This window comes from Pseudonaja textilis, chromosome 16 (genome assembly GCF_049901715.1).
Source record: "Pseudonaja textilis isolate UNSWEBS1 chromosome 16, rPseTex1.2, whole genome shotgun sequence".
In the NCBI taxonomy this organism is placed as follows: domain Eukaryota; kingdom Metazoa; phylum Chordata; class Lepidosauria; order Squamata; family Elapidae; genus Pseudonaja; species Pseudonaja textilis.
Window position 1 is genome coordinate 10,814,922 of NC_142005.1, and position 17,560 is coordinate 10,832,481.

Here is a 17,560-nt window from a genome sequence, read left to right on the forward strand (position 1 = left end):
AGAGGGCTGACTGGCCCAGAGATCCCCAGCTGGCGCCTTACCTGAAGTGGGACTCAAACTCAGGGTCTCTGGTTTCTACCTGATGCTTTAACCGCTACACCAGGCTGGCATTGTGGGCCTGCCTCTTGTGACAGTGCCAGCCACTCTTAACCAGAGATCAGCTGCTAAGCAGGAGGAGCCGGTGCTGTGTGTGTGCGTGTGCGCACGTGTGTCTCCTTCCCCAAAGCTGCATCCAGCCAGGGGAGGCCAGCGGGCTCCAAGGGTTGTCAGCCTGTGCATTGGCAGGCAAGATACACCAATGGATGGCTTAAACAAGTCAGCCACAGTGGGAAGGGGCGGCATGTTGGCAAGTTGGTGGCGGACATGGAACAAGGAGAGTCCTTTGCCATTTGGGCAAATCATGCTAAGCCAGAAGTGGGTCCGAGATGCCTTGCTTGGAGGGAGGGTGCTTGGTGCCCCCCCCATGGGGCGCAGGTCTTGGCTACGGTGGGTTTGTGCACAGGGGTCCGTGCCCGACTGCATGGGCAGCTCTAGAAAGCTGTAAACTTCTGCCTGTCAAGGCGGCCCTGCTCCCAGCTCCAGCCCTCCGTGCAGGATCTTTTCTTGCTCTGCAGGATGGGTTCCCCCAAGCTCTCCACTCCCGACCGCCTGGCACTCCTGCCCAGCCCCCTCGAAGCCCCCCAAGCGGCCGCCTGCCTCTTTTGCTCCCGGTGTCTTTGGCACCCTGTTGGCAGCAGCAGGCTGCCATCTTCTCCCAGGCCTGCTGTAGTCCCGGTGTCCTTTGTACGCCGCTTCGTTCTCTCTCCTCCTTTGTCATTTTCTTGAACCTGTTGCCTGCTGAAGACCTTGGTTAGATGTGGCAGCTGGGGTGCCGTTTTCGCTCCTAACCAAGTTCACCAAATGGAGGTATTTCTCTCAGCAGGGCCACTTTGGTCTCCTTCCGGGGCCGTGCCGGGTCTCTGAGTGAGCATAAACTCATTTCAGGAAGGACTGTGCCAAAAAGAGGGCATCCGTGCCTGGGCTGCTTTGCTTGCGCCTCTGCCAATTCCCTGGGGCCCGCTCCTTGGGCCTTTCTGGCCCTGCTGCCTCCCCCCCCCCCCGCCCCCCCCCAGCTCTCTTCTCTCTCCCCCGCCAACTGACACAAAGGGGTCTCTTTCCCTCCCTCCCTCCCTCCCTCCCTCCTCCCAGCTTCGTCTGCCTCTTTCCTTGTGAAAACGTCACGGCTTGTTTGGCTATAGGTGGTGCTGTGGAGCCCAGGCGAACCCTGTCCCTCCATGCCCAGGCGAGAGAAAGGAAGAGGAGGAGGAGGAGGAGGAGGAGGAGGAGGAGAAGACTGAGCAGGGGAGGGGGTTTCTGGGGGTCCCTCTGCCTGCAGAGATGCGTGGGCATCGCAGGGGCAAATTCTGCCTCCAGGTCATGGGAACTCCCTTGCGCTTCCCTTAAGGCGGAGAGATTCGTTTTTCCCCCCCTTCCCAATAACGGCACAGATTTTCAGTTCTCTGCCCGGCAACGACCCACTCCGTTTTTTGTTTTTTTTTTCTGCCCCCCCCTCCCCCCTCCCAGCATACTCTCTCTCCCCCTTCCCCCTTCTCCCTCTTCTGGACAGCTGCATTGAGGAATGATGAAAAAAACCAATTCGGCTAAACGGGTGAGTCTCTTCTGCTTTCTGGGTAGCCCGCCCCCCACCCCCCGGGCCTTTTCCTGGCATTGTTTATTGTCCACTTTCTCTGTTGGGTCTGTGGGCGATGGGGGTCCTCAGTCTTGTTCCAACTTTCCTGCCCTTCCTTCCCCCCACCCCAGAATCTACTTGTCTTTGCTTTCCGATCATTCAGCCTTTCCAGCGATGCCATCGCCAAGCGGAGGGTCTCCATTATTAAGGCTCTGTTTGCATTAATTTAGAAGCATGCCTCGTGTTATTGGTGTGGATTTCCTTTTCACTTCCCTAGATGAAGAGAGAGAGATTAGAAACGTAGAGAGAAATTGGAAAACATTTGCTTGCGAAACATAGATACGGTTTTAGTCTGAATCTCTGAGAGAGCAGGCTCCACCATCGCGATTATGAAATGCTGACTGGGCCACGAGCAGATGGATCCCAGCCTACTTCTCACAGAAAGCAGGTGGCAGCGTCGTTTTCATTCTATTTATTTATTCGCCTTACATCATTTTGTCTCCTTTGTAATTGTGGTAGTGTTTTTTTTTGAAAAGCCACCACTCTCCTGTCAGGCTGATCTAGGGGCGCAGTTCCCAGGTGCTTTGGGAAGCTTTGGGGAAAGGACGGGGCCAGCGGGGGGAACGGGGGACAGGGGGGACACGGGAGAGCTTTCTGAGCCAGGGGAAAGGTGCTGGCAGGGGGCAGGCCAGAGACACCCCCATCCTCCTCTTAACCGCTTCTCTCCCGCCCTCCTCCTCCCCCCCGCTTGTCTCCCCCTCCCTTGTTCCCTTTATTTGTGGATTGCAGGGGTTCCAGGAGGGGAACCAGCAACTGCTGCAGCCCGAGAAGGTGGGCTGGGTCCGGAAATTCTGTGGGAAAGGCATTTTTCGAGAGATTTGGAAAAATCGGTTTGTGGTGCTGAAGGGTGACCAACTTTACATCTCAGAGAAGGAGGTTGGTAAGAGGTTGCTCATATCCTGCTTCTTTAGCCGAGCCTTCGCTTTGCTTTCTCCTCCCCCCCCCCCCACAACCTGCAGTTTGGGGGTCTGAATTATGTGATTCTTCCGCTCAGATTCTGCTCATTTGGTAGTTGGTTGATGAAAGGGGGAGTTGAGGCGGAAGAGGCGGCTTCACTTTCCTTTCATTGCCCCTCAAAGCTTGATGGCAAATTCATTGGCAAAATGCCCCTTTGACCCTGACCTGGCCAGAACCTGCCAGGAGCTGATTCCTGGGGTTCAGGTCTCGTGGCCCAGGCTGGAACCGGCAAGGAGACATCGTGAGCCCGGGGTGGGGGGTGGGGGGTCAGGGAGCGATGGACTGCCCTCAGCCCTGGGAGGCGTTTCGTGGCCTCCCCTCAGCCCTGGGAGGCCCACAGGCAGGAGGAAGGGCTTGGGCTTAGCTCCCCCGGCTGGTCAGTTGCTTCCTTCTCCTCAAATGTTGTTTTTTGTCTGAACTGGCTGGCTGGTGCTCAGCACCTAGGAGGCAGTCCCTGCCCTGGCACGTGGGCGCCGTGTAGGGTTTGGACACCGTTTGGAGCAGGGGGTTGTTCTGGTTGCCAACTCTGGGGCTGGGCTGCTGCTACAAGAGCCCCGTAGCCACCTGCGGAAAGAGCCGAGCCTTTACAGGCTGCAGACTCGGCTGGGCTCTGGCCAAGAACCATCCCAGATCCCTCAGCAGGCTCGCCTGAAAGGAACTGGAGCAAGGCCGGTCGGCTGTCTCAGCTGCCAGAGGACCCGCCCCCCTCCCCCCCGGTTTCTCTTCTCCCCTTCCTCCCTGAAAGTTTGGGAGGGTTTCCATGGTGGTTGACCAAAAGGGACGGGCCTTTTGCCTTCATTCCGCCTTTTCTGGCATTGCATATTTGTTTTTAGGATTTCTCTGTTTGGTGGCTTTGGGGGAAAGTACAGGCTACATGCAAATTATTATTTTTCCACTGGCTCTTATGAAAACGAATGGCCTTGGAGATGTGAATATCTGTTGCTTAAAAACTTGTTCCCTGACGTTAGGTTTGTGTTGCTATTTGTTCTTTGCAATAGTCACTTTCTAATACAAACTTTTGGTGCTCAAATATCGTTTGGAAGTTTCACATCATCCTAATTCCAGATGAGGAGGAAGCAAAGGCTGCTTCCTTCAGATCTGTCCTTCCCGGCAGATCCAGAAATTAGTTGTTTTTTCCCCTCATTGTTCCCGTTTATTCAGCTTCACACATTTAAGGGAATGGATCAGTCCTCTTTCCCCGCTCCCACCCACCCACTCCCAGCCTCCTGTTTTGATGTAAGCGCCCTGGGATGCACCATCAATGAATGGAGGCGAAAGAGCGGCTGAGTGGCCTGTGGGACAAGAGATGCCGATGAGCTAATATTATTATTCACTTACATTGTTTGTTACCCGTTATTTATCATACTCGTAATATCCGGGCGAACCTAAACTCCTGAGCTGGGGTCAAAGTCAAAGAAATTGCTTAGATTTCACAAAAGAGACACTCCAGCATTTAATTACCCTGAACCTGAACAACGGCTTGTCTGGTAGGAAAAGGAAGGTGGCATTAGCCATGCGGGGAGGTGATGACCCAAGATGGCTCCGGTTGCAAGTCATTGGATAGCAGGCCTCCCGCCCGATCAGCTGGAAGGGAGCTGGGGGGGGGAGGGGAGGCTGAGCTCCTACCGGTCTGTGTGCAGCCTGGGGTGGATCTGATTCTCCCCAGGCTACCTGGAGCGGCCCCTCTTACCCCCTCGCGGGTGCCCTGTGCAGGACTCTGGAGGGAATTTTGCGCAGCACAACTGGAGGCAGAACAAGAGCTTCTTTAGAGGGGAAATTTTAATTTTTGCTTTTACTCTGAAAAACAAAAGGGGAAAATGCTCATTGTTTTTAACTAATGATCACCACTCTGGGAAGAAGTGTCCTCCCCTTCATTCTTGCCCAGGAAGAGGCAGGGCCTCTGCCAGCATAGCGGTGCTGTCTGTGATGCAGCCCGCGTGACTCAACACGGCTCTTCTTGAAACTTTTAGTTAATACAAACTTGATACCAGCTCGAATCCCATTAAACCTTACTAGGCAGGCAGCTCAGATTCCCTGTCATTTATCCTTCCTAGGTTAATTAGTGTTCTGAGAAATTAGGTTCCTTTTCCCCAGTGGCAAATCTGTAGGATTTGTTGCTAAGAAGGTAAGAAGGTTGTCCCGGCCAAGAAAAACTTCCCGGTGTTCTGTGGCGATGGAGGGGCTCTCCAAACTCAATGGGGGGAAGAGTCCGTTTTCATGCCTGTGTTCTCGATCTCCTTGGTGGGGGTCTGCCCTTGTAAACCTGTGATCTGTTTGTCCGCAGCTCCGAGATGAGAAAAATATCCAGGAGGTGTTTGACTTGAACGATTACGAGAAGTGTGAGGAGCTCAGGAAGTCCAAAAGCAGAAGCAAAAAAAACTATAGCAAGTTCTCCCTCGCCCACTCCAAGGAGCCCGGCAACACCGTAAGCTTCCCCCCCCCCCCGGCCTGCCTTCTGGCTGAGCAGCCCAGCCCTTGCTTGAGGGACCAAGGGTTCTGCCTGTGGGTGGGCAGCCCAGGAAGCCTGCAGGAGAGCAGCTGCTGGCTGAGCCCAATGGCGGCGGCGGCGGCGGTGGCAGCAGCAGCTTCTTCAGGGAGTGACGCAGCAGCAGGTAACCCTGGACTGGAGGGCTGAACCGGGTTTTCCTTTCCCTCCCCCAGTGGTGCCTGCTGTTCAGACCGAGGCAGCCTGGCTGTTTCTTCTGCTTCTTGGGCCATCAGTAGGGATTTCGATAGCATTTCCCCTGATTAGAAAGGGGTCTGTTCGCAGCAGCTTCGCCTGGAGGCTTGTGAAGCGATGCAGCCCAAGGCCCACCTGGGACCTTCAGGCGACTTGCTCCCCTTGATCTCACTCCCGGACCATCGGCCTTGGGGCTAGCCAGTCCCAGCTTCTGAGGAGGAGGAGGAGGAGGCGCCGCACTGTTTTTTTTCTGGGTCTTGCAGGCCACCAGGTCCCTGCTTAGAGCAGCCTTCCTCTCTGGGTCCCCCAATCTATTTTGTTCTATCTATCTATGCGTCGTATTGATCTGGCTGCCCACCTCACAAAAAGTGGCAGGTGCCTTGGTCCTGGCAGGCTCCCATTGCCCTCAGGCACTGCAGTCCCAGTGCCACACACACACACACACACACACACACACACACACACCATGGATGTCCGGGAGAAGCGGCTGCAGGCTATTGTAAGGCAGCAATGGAGAGGAGGTCATTGTTTCCTCCTTCAACCCAGAGCTGCAAATGTTGCCAGATGTTGTCTTGGACCGAGTTTATGAAGGACAGCAGAGCCAAGTGAGACGGGTAAGTGTCTCCTTGGTTGCCGATGACGCCTCCATCTCTCTCAGGCACCCAATCTCGTCTTCCTGGCCGTGAGCCCCGAAGAAAAGGAATCCTGGATCAATGTGCTCAACTCTGCCATCATCCGAGCCAAGAACCGCATCTTGGACGAGGTGAGCAGCCTGGCTCTTGAGTGGGTCTCTCCTCACCCACAGGCTGAGTGGACCTTTCCAAAGTCTGCATCTGGGGCAGGGTAGGAGGAGCTCAAAGCTGTGCAGGAGAGAGACCCCAACCCTTTTGTTTGCTTGCAGTCGTGGGAATCGTTTGTGGCAGGTGCAGCTCACCCAGACTGGTTTTTCTTCCCTGTTCTTTTGCGGGACAGGGCAAAGGCCCTGCTTGCTTTGGGTCTCATTTCTTGAAAGGGGGACCATTCTCAAGTGTCCCGGTTAAAGGTGGCAGGAGGTCCGAGTCGACTTCCCTGCTCCTCGTGATCCATCTTACATGATGAGGAACATCAGTCACTTTTTAGTTCATTCGGGATCTCACTCTTCTGTAAAGAAAGCAAAGGAGAGATTTCCCCTTTCTTTAATCCGGCAATAATCCTATCACCAGGTTTGCAGCCAGACAGGAGAGAGAAGAGAGGCGCAGGGATGTTCCTGCAGAGATTTATGACTAGGGAGATGCTCCTTGTGCCGTAAGAGGAGGCCCTGTTCGGATCTGTGAACGGTTTTCTGTCTAAAGTAAAACTGGGGGCAGGGAAAATAAAGGGGGGAGGGGACAACAGAGGGCAATGGAGTAGATTTGTGGGGGGGGGTAAATTTAGAAAAGGGGTCATCAGGAACCCCTTATGGTCTGTAGAGGAGGGGCAGAAGAATAGGAGGGGTCCTTGTTTTTCCTGTCAAAACGGAGAAAGATCTGTGAGGTGAGAAAGATCATGTTAAGGGTTGTTCAAGGCAGAGAGGGAAGCAAAGCCGGGCTGGGTTCCCTCTTGATTGTTTCTCTTGTGGGTTCAAATGAAAGAGTCACAAGTGGAAAACAACCGAAACAGACCTGTAGCTGCCTTGGAATACGTCCCCCCGATTCTTTACAGTCTCGGAGCCAAAGAGCGAGGATGGGGGGTGGACATGAGGTGGGGGGAGCGGAGGGGCCAGGGTGGACCAGCAGGATCCCTGGCCTGAACGGGGAGGGAAGAGGCCCACCCCCACCCCCACCCCGGGCAACTGATGGCTTAAGAGAGGATAAAGTAGATGGGGAGAATATGGTTTGGAGATGCAAGTTCTTGCTTTTATTCAGGGATACTTTTAATTGTTCTTCTTGCCGCATAGGGAACTCGCCAATTACCCAATGAAATGCTCTTTATTTGAGTCTGGGCCCTCTACCAGAGGAGGTAGCCTTTACTTCCCTTCCCATAGCAATATGTCAGCTGATTGGGAGGAATATGCCGGAGAGCTGCGGTCTGAACTGTTGGATATAGAGATGGGTCGATGGGAAACTATTTCCCCTGGGAGTTAAGCCATTCGCACGATGTATCAAGTAACCTCCAGTTAGTGGCAGCAGGTGGGTTGTATGCCTCACGCTGTGGTTGTTGGTGGGCCTTTCCAGGTGACCGTGGAGGAGGACAGCTTTCTCGCCCATCCCACACGGAACAGAGCGAAGATCCAGCACTCCAGGCGGCCTCCGACCAGGGGCCACTTGATGGCCGTGGTGAGTGCAGGGGAGGAAGGGAGCAGACTCCCCTTCAGCCAGCAAAGCCGCCCGAGCTGCTGCCGCTGCTGCCCCTTCGGATAGCTGCATGCCTCTCTGCTTTTCTCCCAAGAGAGGGGAGGCAGGCGGGGTGGGGCGGGGTGGGGGTGGGGCTGGGATGGGTCCGCCTTTCCTCTCACGACGCTTTTCGAGTCACCAAAGGCTGGACGGCCCCAGGAAGGCTACGCCAACTCAGTTGATTCAGCTGGGCCTTGCTGGAGCTGAACAGCCAGGCAACGAGATACGTAAACTAGTACCAAGATCTAGTTTTGTGTCAAAATCCGTTTTCCATGATTCTTTGCGCCCTAGGGTTTGCGCCGTTTTTTCACACTGGCTCTCCACTCCCATACTTTCCCTGCCTTTGCAGGCATCTACCTCAACCTCTGACGGGATGCTGACCCTGGACTTGATCCAGGAGGAGGAGGCCTCCCCAGTAGACCATGACACCTGCGAGAAGAGTTTCCAGGTGGATCTAGACAAATCCGCTCCCCCTTTCACCCCTGGCCGAAGGCGCTCAGGTTCAGAGAACGTCAACGACGCGGAGAAGAGCAAGAGCCTCCCACGGAAGAAGAACGTGCCTGGGGAGAAGTTCTCAGCTCGCAGGGCGGCCTTTGGCAAAGGGACCATGTACACCCCTCAGGTCCCCAAGAAGCTCTCTCCCTTGGAGAAGAACAAATGTGCCTCTATGGAAGAAATCCTCTGCTGCTGGGACTCTTCCTCAGCCAGGCAGGCGTCCCTGTGGACCGGCCTCAAGGACCAAGCGGCTTCCCCTGGGCCTGAGCCACTGGCCAGGATACAGGAGCTGGTGGCCTTGCAGCTGGAGAAGACGCAGGGCCTGCTGACGGAAGCGAGGGGCTACGGGGGAGAGGCGCAAAAGGCACAGGAGCTCGGTTCGGCCTTGGCTGCCCCCCCCACCTGTGCCCCCTCCTCGCCCAAGCTGGACTCGGCGGCCACCTTGCAGGAGATCCAGAGGCTGCTGGGTGAGGCCTCCTCCAACTGGAGCCAAGCCCAGAAAGTGCTGCAGGAGGTGAGAGAACTGAGGAACCTCTATCAGCAGCTGCGGCTCTCACGGCCTGCGCCCGCCCAGAGTCTGCTGCTGCCTCAGTACAGGAGGAGCCTGATGTGAAGGCAAGCAGTGGGGGGCGACCTCTAGGAAAAACAGGGCACGGGGCAGCTAGGAGGGTGCAGGAAGTGGGGAGCGGATGTGCTGCTGGAATTGGTAGCATTTAATGCTTCCCGGGTTCTGACTGTTACTCGATCCTTACTCCTCACCAGCTCAGTTTTTTCCCTCCCTTCCCCCACATTTCTTTGTCACCCATTCCTCTCTTCCAACTTCCAGGCAGCCCATTTCCATGTATCCTTTGTGTCTGTAGCCCCCAAAGGGCAGCAACTTAGAGGCGGCATCTTGGAACGTAGTTTTTCAGAAACAGGGTGGTGTTCTTTTTTGGCCCCGGTGGATTTCTCAGTGAGCCTCTTTCCAAGCAAGATTTCTGGTTTCTGAGCCATGAAGCCTGTTGGGTGCGCCACCCTTCCAAGCACCAGGAGGCGTGGATTGCACCTCAGGCTCCTGGGGGACGTGGCCTCCTCATCAGGGTCTCTCCTGGGTCCCCCTGGGTCCTCCGTGGCTGCTCTGCCACTCAGAAGGGCTATTCCCCTGCTCGGGTCCAAGTCCTTGACTGGAACCAGGGAAGCATCTTCTGCCCTTGATCCCAGGCAGTTCTGGCCCAGGGCCTTAAAGTTTAGGGGCTCCATAACATCGTTCCCCTTACGGGCTCGGCAGGTTGTCCTTGTGGCTTTGCTCCCTCTCCCCCGTCGCTTTCCTCAGCCCCGCCTCTGGCCTTCGGACCTCGCAACCCGTGAGCAGACCCGGCAGCCCCTGCTCAGAAAGCACGGCAAGCATCCTGCGCCTTCGCTTGCTGGCAGAACGTGTGATGCCGCGTCATCTTCTTGTCCTTTCAGTACAGCGGGAGAAGAGTAGCCGGAAGCATTTCGTGGCCACCCGTGCCAATCCATCGCCCCTTTGGGAGAAGCCCTTGATTTCATTAGCTCAGACTGGGCCCGCCCCTTCGGCTGCCTGTGTGAAGGTTCAGAGGCACCTTGTCCCTTTGAGCCAAGTCTCATTCCCGCTCTGGTGATGGGAGCGTATTTTCTGCAGCATCAGAAGAGATGGGTCCCGTGTTCGGTTTGCTCCATCAGCCACTGCCTTGCCCCGTTGACCAGTAAACCCCGTCCTCTTTCCTGTTTCCTGTTTCTGTCATTGATACTGAAGCACAGCGGACACTGTGTTGGACAGGAGGAACTCAAGAGGAAGCATCTACTGAATGTGGCCATTACTCTCTGTTTATTTGCAAAACGGTTCGCCTGTGGAGAGTGTCTTGGTAGTTGGAAGGGCTTTTCTCCGGTTAAAGTCGGGGCCATCGGTTCCTGTGTTCAGGGAAGCCCCAGCAAGGAGGGTTGAGGTCCATAGGATTTGTCCAGCCAGCCAGACCTCACAGTGGAAAGGGCTTGAGAGAATCACACCGCTCCCCTGTTCTGCGGTCACCGCTCACTGCTTAAGGCAATAGAGTGTCCCCTTGCAATCTGCCTCCCTGCGGCCTCTGTCCTCCTCATGCTGCTTCAGCTGAGAGTCGGGAAGTGAAGACCTGGCACAGGTTGCATCTCAGGTTCCTTCATGTCTTGGCGGATCCCCACTCCGCTAAGCAGGCCCACTTGGGTCCCCCACGGGTGGAGCTGGCCAAGAAGAAGAGTCCCATTCTTGGTGTTTCCATGGGTGGCTCTTTCTGCTCAGGCTTAAGAGAGAATGATGCCCATGTGACTCTTCCAGAATCATCCCTCGAGAAAGAGGATTGGAAATGGATGCTTCACAATAAGACTTTCCAATTGGCCTCAGGTGCCCTCCTTTCCCTTTTTTAAGAGAAGTTGAGAAATTTATTTTCCCTTCTCTTCTTTCTCCAAACTTATGACACAGCCTTTTAGGGTGGAAGTGACCTTTGTGTTCATTTTACATCCCCCTGAGTTTTCTTAGGGAGTAACCACATTCAGAAGTCAGATTCACATCCTGATTCTGTAACAGGTAAAAGGCAGGTGCACAAAGTCAAAATTCGCATATAGCTCAATAAAATTAAAAAGGGACAAGAAGCTTGTTAGGTTTAGTTAGGGCAATAGAGAAATATGGAAATAAATAATTAGCCCTACCAAAGAATTTTTTCCTTGCACTTTCTTTTCCCTGGAAAGGATTGGGACCATAAATAACTATAACAAAACCAATGAAAGTAATCCTTACAGCATTTTTTTTCCTGAAAGAAAGTGCAACCATTACCATGTACAAAAAATTGTAAAGGGCTCACTAGCACATGTCAGCATTTCTCAGGAGATGAAAGAGCAATTGAAGCGCTGGGTGAGCCATTAGTCCCTATAGGAACTTTTGCTTAGAATTGATTGATTGACTGATTGTATCTGCTTTTATGCTGCCTCAGTCAAGCAAATCTAAGTGGCTTAAAAAGCTAAAAGACAATAGTCTGTTCAGACAGTACAAATACATGGTTCAGACTATAAGCTTATAAGCGATACAGGAATGAAATATTATTCATCGGGGAACAGAGCATGAAAATGCATAAAAAGACAGTGATAAAAGAAGAAGTGCTAATTAGGAGGTTGGAAGGAGTTGAACACGTCTCTAAGGCGGTATTTCACATGGGTGCAAGCAGCTGTTCTTTGCTGCAAGCTTGTGGGATAATGTTTTTGGCATGTTAGAGATGAAGTTGGTCTTATAGCAATATATTATTTTAGAGTGTGTTTCTACTGTTCCAAAGTAAACAACACCAAGGGCTGCCTGTAGGTTTGGTCTTATTTTTTTTGAAGGCCTGCCAACGGACACCACCGTTGCTGATGTATATTTGCGTTGGAGGGCACTCGGCATATTTCGCTCCCTTCAGATTCGTAGGGTTGACCTGCTGCCATCATTTTGAATTTCCAGGGCAGGTTATCTGCTGCTGGTGACCAGGTTAGCCTTTGTGCTGAGTGGACGGCTCAGGGTAGAAGCTCCCCTTCTGAAGCGCCAGGTGAGAGCAGGCCTGGTTCCCTCACAGCTTCCCCTTGGCGGCAACTGTCATTGCTCTGAGCCAGGAGATTGGATCGAGAGGGCCCCCCTGATGCAGGGGGTGCTCCAGCTCTCTTTAGCCCGCGTGCCTTGAAAGCTACTTTCCATAATTTTGATTTGTCGTTTTAGCCAGGACAGGATTTACTCTAGAAACAGCCTTTAGTTCTTTTCTTCAGGTCTGAGCTGACTTGGAAATAGCTCCCTTTTAAAAAGGTGTGGCTTCCTCTCTCCTCCTCCTCCTCAGGGGTTTTCCCTCCCACACATAGGTTAGCTAACCCTCCGTAGGAGTAACACTCGCTTTTCTTTGCTACACCGCCTCACACAGTTTCAGAGGATTCAGGGCTAGGCTTGAACAGGTGTTGTGCATCTATTCTCAAAGTTCCAGGCTCGATCTTTTTTTATTTCTGGGGAAGACTAACCCGAAGTGCAGATATCTGGAAACCGCTAGATGGCAGCAGAAAGAGATGGAAAATTAGCTTCTTGCTGCCATCTTGTGCTGCTCTGGATTATGGCAGCCCTAATTTGATACCTTGATTGCGTTACTGCTTGTAAGTCATTTACTTTTGTTTCCTTTTTCTTGGGGATTTGTTATATGAACACAAGTGGGAAAACAAGTTCCAGATTCTGGCTACGTTTTGTTCCTCCTCCAACTTCCCAGGGTCCAAGCTAATTATTGCATTTTTGGAGGAGTCTTTATGCAGTGTGTTCTTTGGCAATTATTGGCTGGGCATTGGCATAAGCTTCTGTGTCCAGAACAGAGAGGCCTGATGAATCAGTCCCGCAACTCTCCCATACACAAAGTCACAGCTTGGGAGCAACAGATGCCACCATGGAAGCCTTAAATGGGGCCCCGTGAGAGGAAGTGAGGGAGTTTGGCGCAGCAGCTTGTGTTTCCTAAGTGGGGAAAGCGTGGCAAAACAGAGACATCCCTTTCCCAGCCCATATGTGGCTGTGGGTAGGTGCAACTTCTGTAAGTGTCTCCTGCAAAAGTCACCAATGCATGTGCAGTGGCCCCACCTCCAACATGCAATCCCCGTGCAAAAGCTCACTGGTGCAACCTGCGTAAAACTGCATGCACTCTTGGATTGGCACAAATAGTGCAATGTTGCTTCCACCTCCAGAACTGTGAAATCCTTTGATATCTATCAATGTCTTGGCATTTACTAATGTATTTATACTGAGGCAGAGAACACAATCTAAGAGAAAATGCTTTAGTGTCACCTATTTCCTTTCCCCTTCCTCTCCCCACTCCCCTCTTCGTTTGTTTCAGAATGCTAATTTAATTAGTGGATGCTAATTTATTTTTTAAAGAAATCTATGCAAACTGCTTAATAAAATTGTTTTCCTTTATTCACTCTCACTCTCTCCTCCTGGGCACCATAACTTGCATGTACAAGCCTATTAAAACCTGTAAAAGGCTTTTCTTCCTGAGAAATCTCAACTAGAAGGCTCTGTGTCTGTGGGGAGCTTCCTCTCTCCTAGGGCTGCAGAAGCTGTGGGGACCTTAATGAACACGGCTGGCAGAGAACTAACTTTCTTCAGCTCCCAGAAATGTGAACGATAACCTTTGTGTAACCGAGGGCCAGTTTCGGGGTTTCTTAAGCAGAGGAGGAGGAGGAGCACTCCTTCGGCCGAGAGATGCCCTCTCCTCTCCAAGGAGCCCATGGCTTGGCCTCTGCCAGGCGGGTCCCTTGCGCTGGCTCCAAGCACAACCCTTCCGCTCCGAGTCTCTTCCCCGCAGCTCTTCTGCTGGGGCACGCGGAAGGTCCATTCTTTGCTGCTGCTGCTGCTGCTGCTGCTGTGAGAAGCTGCCCTGCCTTTTTTCCAGCTCCTTTCTTAGTACCGCCCGGCTAGTGGCTGTGACTGAACCTTCTGCCAGTCAGTGCCCTGAGCTAGTTATGCATTGCATGGAAAGGCCGTTCATTAGTTTTGTTGAATAACCACTCAGCCTGTTACTTGTAGCAAGGTTGTTCTCTCTTGGCTATCCGTGAAGTTGTATAAGCCTCTATCACGTCTCCTCTTTGGATTTTTCTTTCTTTCTCTTACTCACCTAAAAGTCGAAACTGCCCTTGATTTCCTGAGTTGACACTTGTGGCATACTTGCATTTAGGTGCCGGCTTGGTTTCTGGTGTCTGTTTCTTCTCTCCTCTTCTCAGCACCTGCCTCGTCCAAGGAAGCCGGACTCTGCACTGATTTTTATGTGAAATCTTTTTTTAAAAGTCCCGCGTGCTGTCTGGGCAGCATGTTGCTCCAGCTTGCTGCTGTTCTTGTTTACCTGGTTTGATATTTAAGACTGCTAAAGATGAAAATAAAACCACTGAATGTTTTTAAACAGTGTTTTTTTAGATGCCTTGTCAGCTTCACCTTACAGCTAGTTTAAATTCTCAGGGAAGGGGTGTGTGTCCCCTGTGGGGCCTTAATTGAGGTTAGGAATCGTTCATGTTGGATGAAAGGTGTGAAAAAGGAGGCTCTGCCAGATCTCACAGACTTGTGTTTGTGTGGGCACACGTGGCCTCTACTAGTGCCACCTGCAGCCCCACCCTTCCGAGGGCTTCAGAGACAGGAGGCGGGACTAATGGGGATAGAAACCAGAGGCCGCTGATGGATGGGCAGAAAGGGAGCCTCCCATTGAAAACCCTCTGCTCTGGTTTCCTGTCCCTCTGGGGCTGGGAGGCTCTCCTGCGTTGCTTCCTCTCCTCCTTTCTTCTGGTTCCCCCCCTTTGAATGGTCTTCCTCCTCAAGGGTATCTAGCCGAGCAGCCAATAGCCGCCTTCAGCAAGCTTCAAGCCATATAAGGGAAGGTGGAAGCGAGGAGGCCCCCCTCAAGCGCAGCCCCTCCGGTCACCTGATCAGCCCGACTCCCAGAGACCCAAAGAGAGGCCAGTCGGCGGGGGGCAGAGAGAGCCTCACGCCTTGCCTTGATGTAGCAGCAGCTAAGAGAAGCGGGTTTCAGGCAACCCCCCTTGGATGAAGACTCACACACACACACACACACACCCTGCTTTTCCCCACCTGGGCCTACTGCTGATGGAGCAAGAGCGGTTCATGGGGTCAGCCTTCCCTTCCCTTCCCTTCTGTGCTGTACATATCAGCCTTTTGCTCAATTCTGCTTTCTGGAGGGGTCTGCCATTGATTGGATATCGCTTGTGAAATAGATTGGCTTCTTCAGTTTATTATTATTTAGTCATGCTTTGGAAGTTTGTTTTCCCCAGGTTTCAAGATACTAAATTACTTTCTGGATATAGCTTCATAAAAACCTCACAGTAGGTATTAATTTAGTTGTTTTGACCTGGCATTTGTAGAATACCTGATGATGTATCTTCTGCACAGCCCAGTACAATGTTACTAATTTTTGTTCTTAATCCAACCAACCCTACATTTCCTTTCTAAGGCAGAAAGGATACAAGGGATACTTTTTGGGAAGGATACAAAGTTTGAATGTGGGGAGAATTCAACTTAACTGGCAAAGAATTCACACACTGGGTGATAACAAACATTCTGATGGGGAAGTTTTCCTTCAATTAATCATTGGGTCCCTCCTCTTCATCACTGCAATGGCACAACATCAAACTAACAATGTTTAAGTTAATTTTGCATTCAAGAGTTGCGTACCTGTTTCTCTCCAGGGGCAAAGAAGGAGGAACTGACACAGTACCTGATATATATTTTGCTACATCTAGTGACGCTTAGGCTCAACCCTGTCTGGGTTTACCTGAAAATAACAAAATAGGGCTATTATTTGGGGAGTGGGGGAAGACATCCTTTCTTTGAAACTTAGCCCTTTACTAGTGACAAATCTATATGGCTCAGGTGGACAAACATGGTCACTGAAGCAAATCAGAACAAGGTTTTCCCCTTAACCTTTTTCAGTGGAGATAAGAATAATTGAGCACCACTTTTGGAGCAATAAAATAAGGAATGGGGACGTGTTTGTTTACTCAACCTTTTCTAGGCTCCCTTTACTGGCTTCAGAGTTCACAAACTCCAGGTGTGTATGTGTGTGTGTGGGGGGGGTGCTGCCGCTCTTAAGCCCCTCCCTGGCTGCTCTGCTCTTTTCAGGGAGGGTGTGAAAAGGCAGCAGAGGCATCTCACCTGGGCCAGGTAGGGTGGAGGCAACAGGCACAGGATGCAGTTCTACAACTGATGGGAGACCCTGAGCATGAAGCCTGGAATGTGAAGAGATGAGGATGATGGCCAAGGACAAGAAACCCAACGGATGCCAAACCCAGGGACCCTTGATTTGAGGTCAGTGCTGCTTCCATTTTCTAAAGCTTCTAAATGAGACTAAATTTGCCCGAAAGCTCTCAAAAGCAAGAGGGTAAAAGATTTGAGTTCCCCCATAATTTGAAGATGCTGATTTAAATATACAGCAAAGCATGATTTCTTTGTTTTGTTGCATTTCCTAGTTTTATCGCTATAGCAACTTCTATGCTGTATCCTCTTACATATTCAGGTGTAGTTTACACAAAATCAAAGGTGTACATTTTGACTTTGGGGAACAAGGTAGCAAGTAATAACAGCTTCTGGAGGATCAGCTGGATAGTTGGATCTTGTATTATCTATTTGATTAGCCTTGGTTGCGCTCCAATTGCCGCCCCCCACACTCCATGAGACATAGGAAGAGGACATACAAGGAGCATATTGATGCAATGTCTAATTTTAGTTTTGTGCCTACACAATTACACAAGTCGTCTTAAAAACTTAATGCTAAGCCACAAAGTTTACTCAGTTTGGTTAAATGCTAGACACTGGAAGCTTCTGTCTTTTTTTAAGGCAATAGATGCCCAGGTAAGCCCAGTGCCTGTTTCATACAGAAGATCGCAAGGGAACTGAAAAAGAGCTCTAAAGTCTTTCGCTCTTAAATCTTTTTATTCTAATTCAATATTGATCTAATGCAGTGATCCTTGGGGCGGAGCAAGTAATTTCAGGTCGGCCTGAACTCCCAGATGGGGCGGGGGGCGCTCGAGCAACCCCCCGCAGCCACCGTGTGGGGGGGACGGGACGAGATAAGACAGGGGAGCCGCAGTAGCCCCGCCCCCTTCGCAGGCCCCGCGCGTAGCTGCCGGGCTCTGTGGGGGAAGGAGCTCCGGGCGCCTGCTGCCCCCTGGCGGCGCCGGCGCCTGGCCCACGCGCTCATCTCGCGGGGGGGACGGAGCTTTTCGGGTGAGGAAGTCGCACGACCTCTTTCTGCTTCCGCGGCGGTTCTAGGGGGGCGAGGCGCTCACTCTCTTCCCCCTCCCCCGCAGGGATTGGGTCGGGGGCGGGGCCGCTGGGAGACTGCGACAGCCGCCGGCCAATCCGCGGCGGCGGCGGCGGCCAGGAGCCTTTTCCGCCCGAGCCGGCCTGGCTTCCGCCGCGCCGAGGGGAGGAGCTGCTGCGGCCCTGTTTTGGGTTGGCCTTTCCCGCCCAAGCGCGCCTCGTGCTTGCCGCTGAGGCCGAGCGGGTCCCCCACGGCTGTGAGGAAAGGAGGCCGGGCCAAGGGCTCGACTGGCGGGATGATGATCGCAGGCCGCCTCGTGAGTCGAATCCCTTTAGCAAAAAAAAACCCAAGAGTTCCATTGCGGAAACCCTGCAAGACTTTGGGAATAGAAAAGCCGGTCTTTGGAACGAGTAAGAAGCCGCGGTTATGAGACAGCAACACGGCTTTAAACCCGAAAGCTTTTTATGTTTTTTAAAATATTCTTCTTACAGAAAGACGAGAGAGCGACTAATGTTTAATCAGTCCTTTAAGATCCCTAACCCTAATTTCTACTAAGTTGCCT

At 52.3% G+C, this 17,560-nt stretch overlaps 1 protein-coding gene across 2 annotated transcripts; it reads left to right on the top strand.

Moving 5' to 3' along the window:
- The first annotated feature begins 1,129 nt into the window (after positions 1-1,129).
- Positions 1,130-14,130, top strand: PLEKHO1 (pleckstrin homology domain containing O1). Of its 2 annotated transcripts, none has more exons than XM_026720226.2 (6): positions 1,130-2,117; positions 2,459-2,605; positions 4,971-5,111; positions 6,025-6,129; positions 7,559-7,660; positions 8,067-14,130. In XM_026720226.2, the coding sequence occupies exons 1-6, from the start codon at positions 2,064-2,066 to the stop codon at positions 8,823-8,825; spliced, it is 1,308 nt and encodes a 435-aa protein (XP_026576011.2). In that variant the 5' UTR covers positions 1,130-2,063; the 3' UTR covers positions 8,826-14,130. The 2 variants fall into 2 exon arrangements, with proteins under 2 accessions (XP_026576011.2, XP_087770146.1); XM_087914020.1 differs by having other exon boundaries at positions 1,131-1,648.
- The last annotated feature ends 3,430 nt before the right edge of the window (positions 14,131-17,560 follow it).

Coding starts and splice junctions, on each gene's coding strand:
- PLEKHO1 (XM_026720226.2), top strand. CDS start 2,064: ATGCTGACTGGGCCACGAGCAGATGGATCCCAGCCTACTTCTCACAGA. Junction 2,606..4,970: donor TTTACATCTCAGAGAAGGAG/GTTGGTAAGAGG, acceptor GTTTGTCCGCAG/CTCCGAGATGAGAAAAATAT. Junction 7,661..8,066: donor GGGGCCACTTGATGGCCGTG/GTGAGTGCAGGG, acceptor CTGCCTTTGCAG/GCATCTACCTCAACCTCTGA.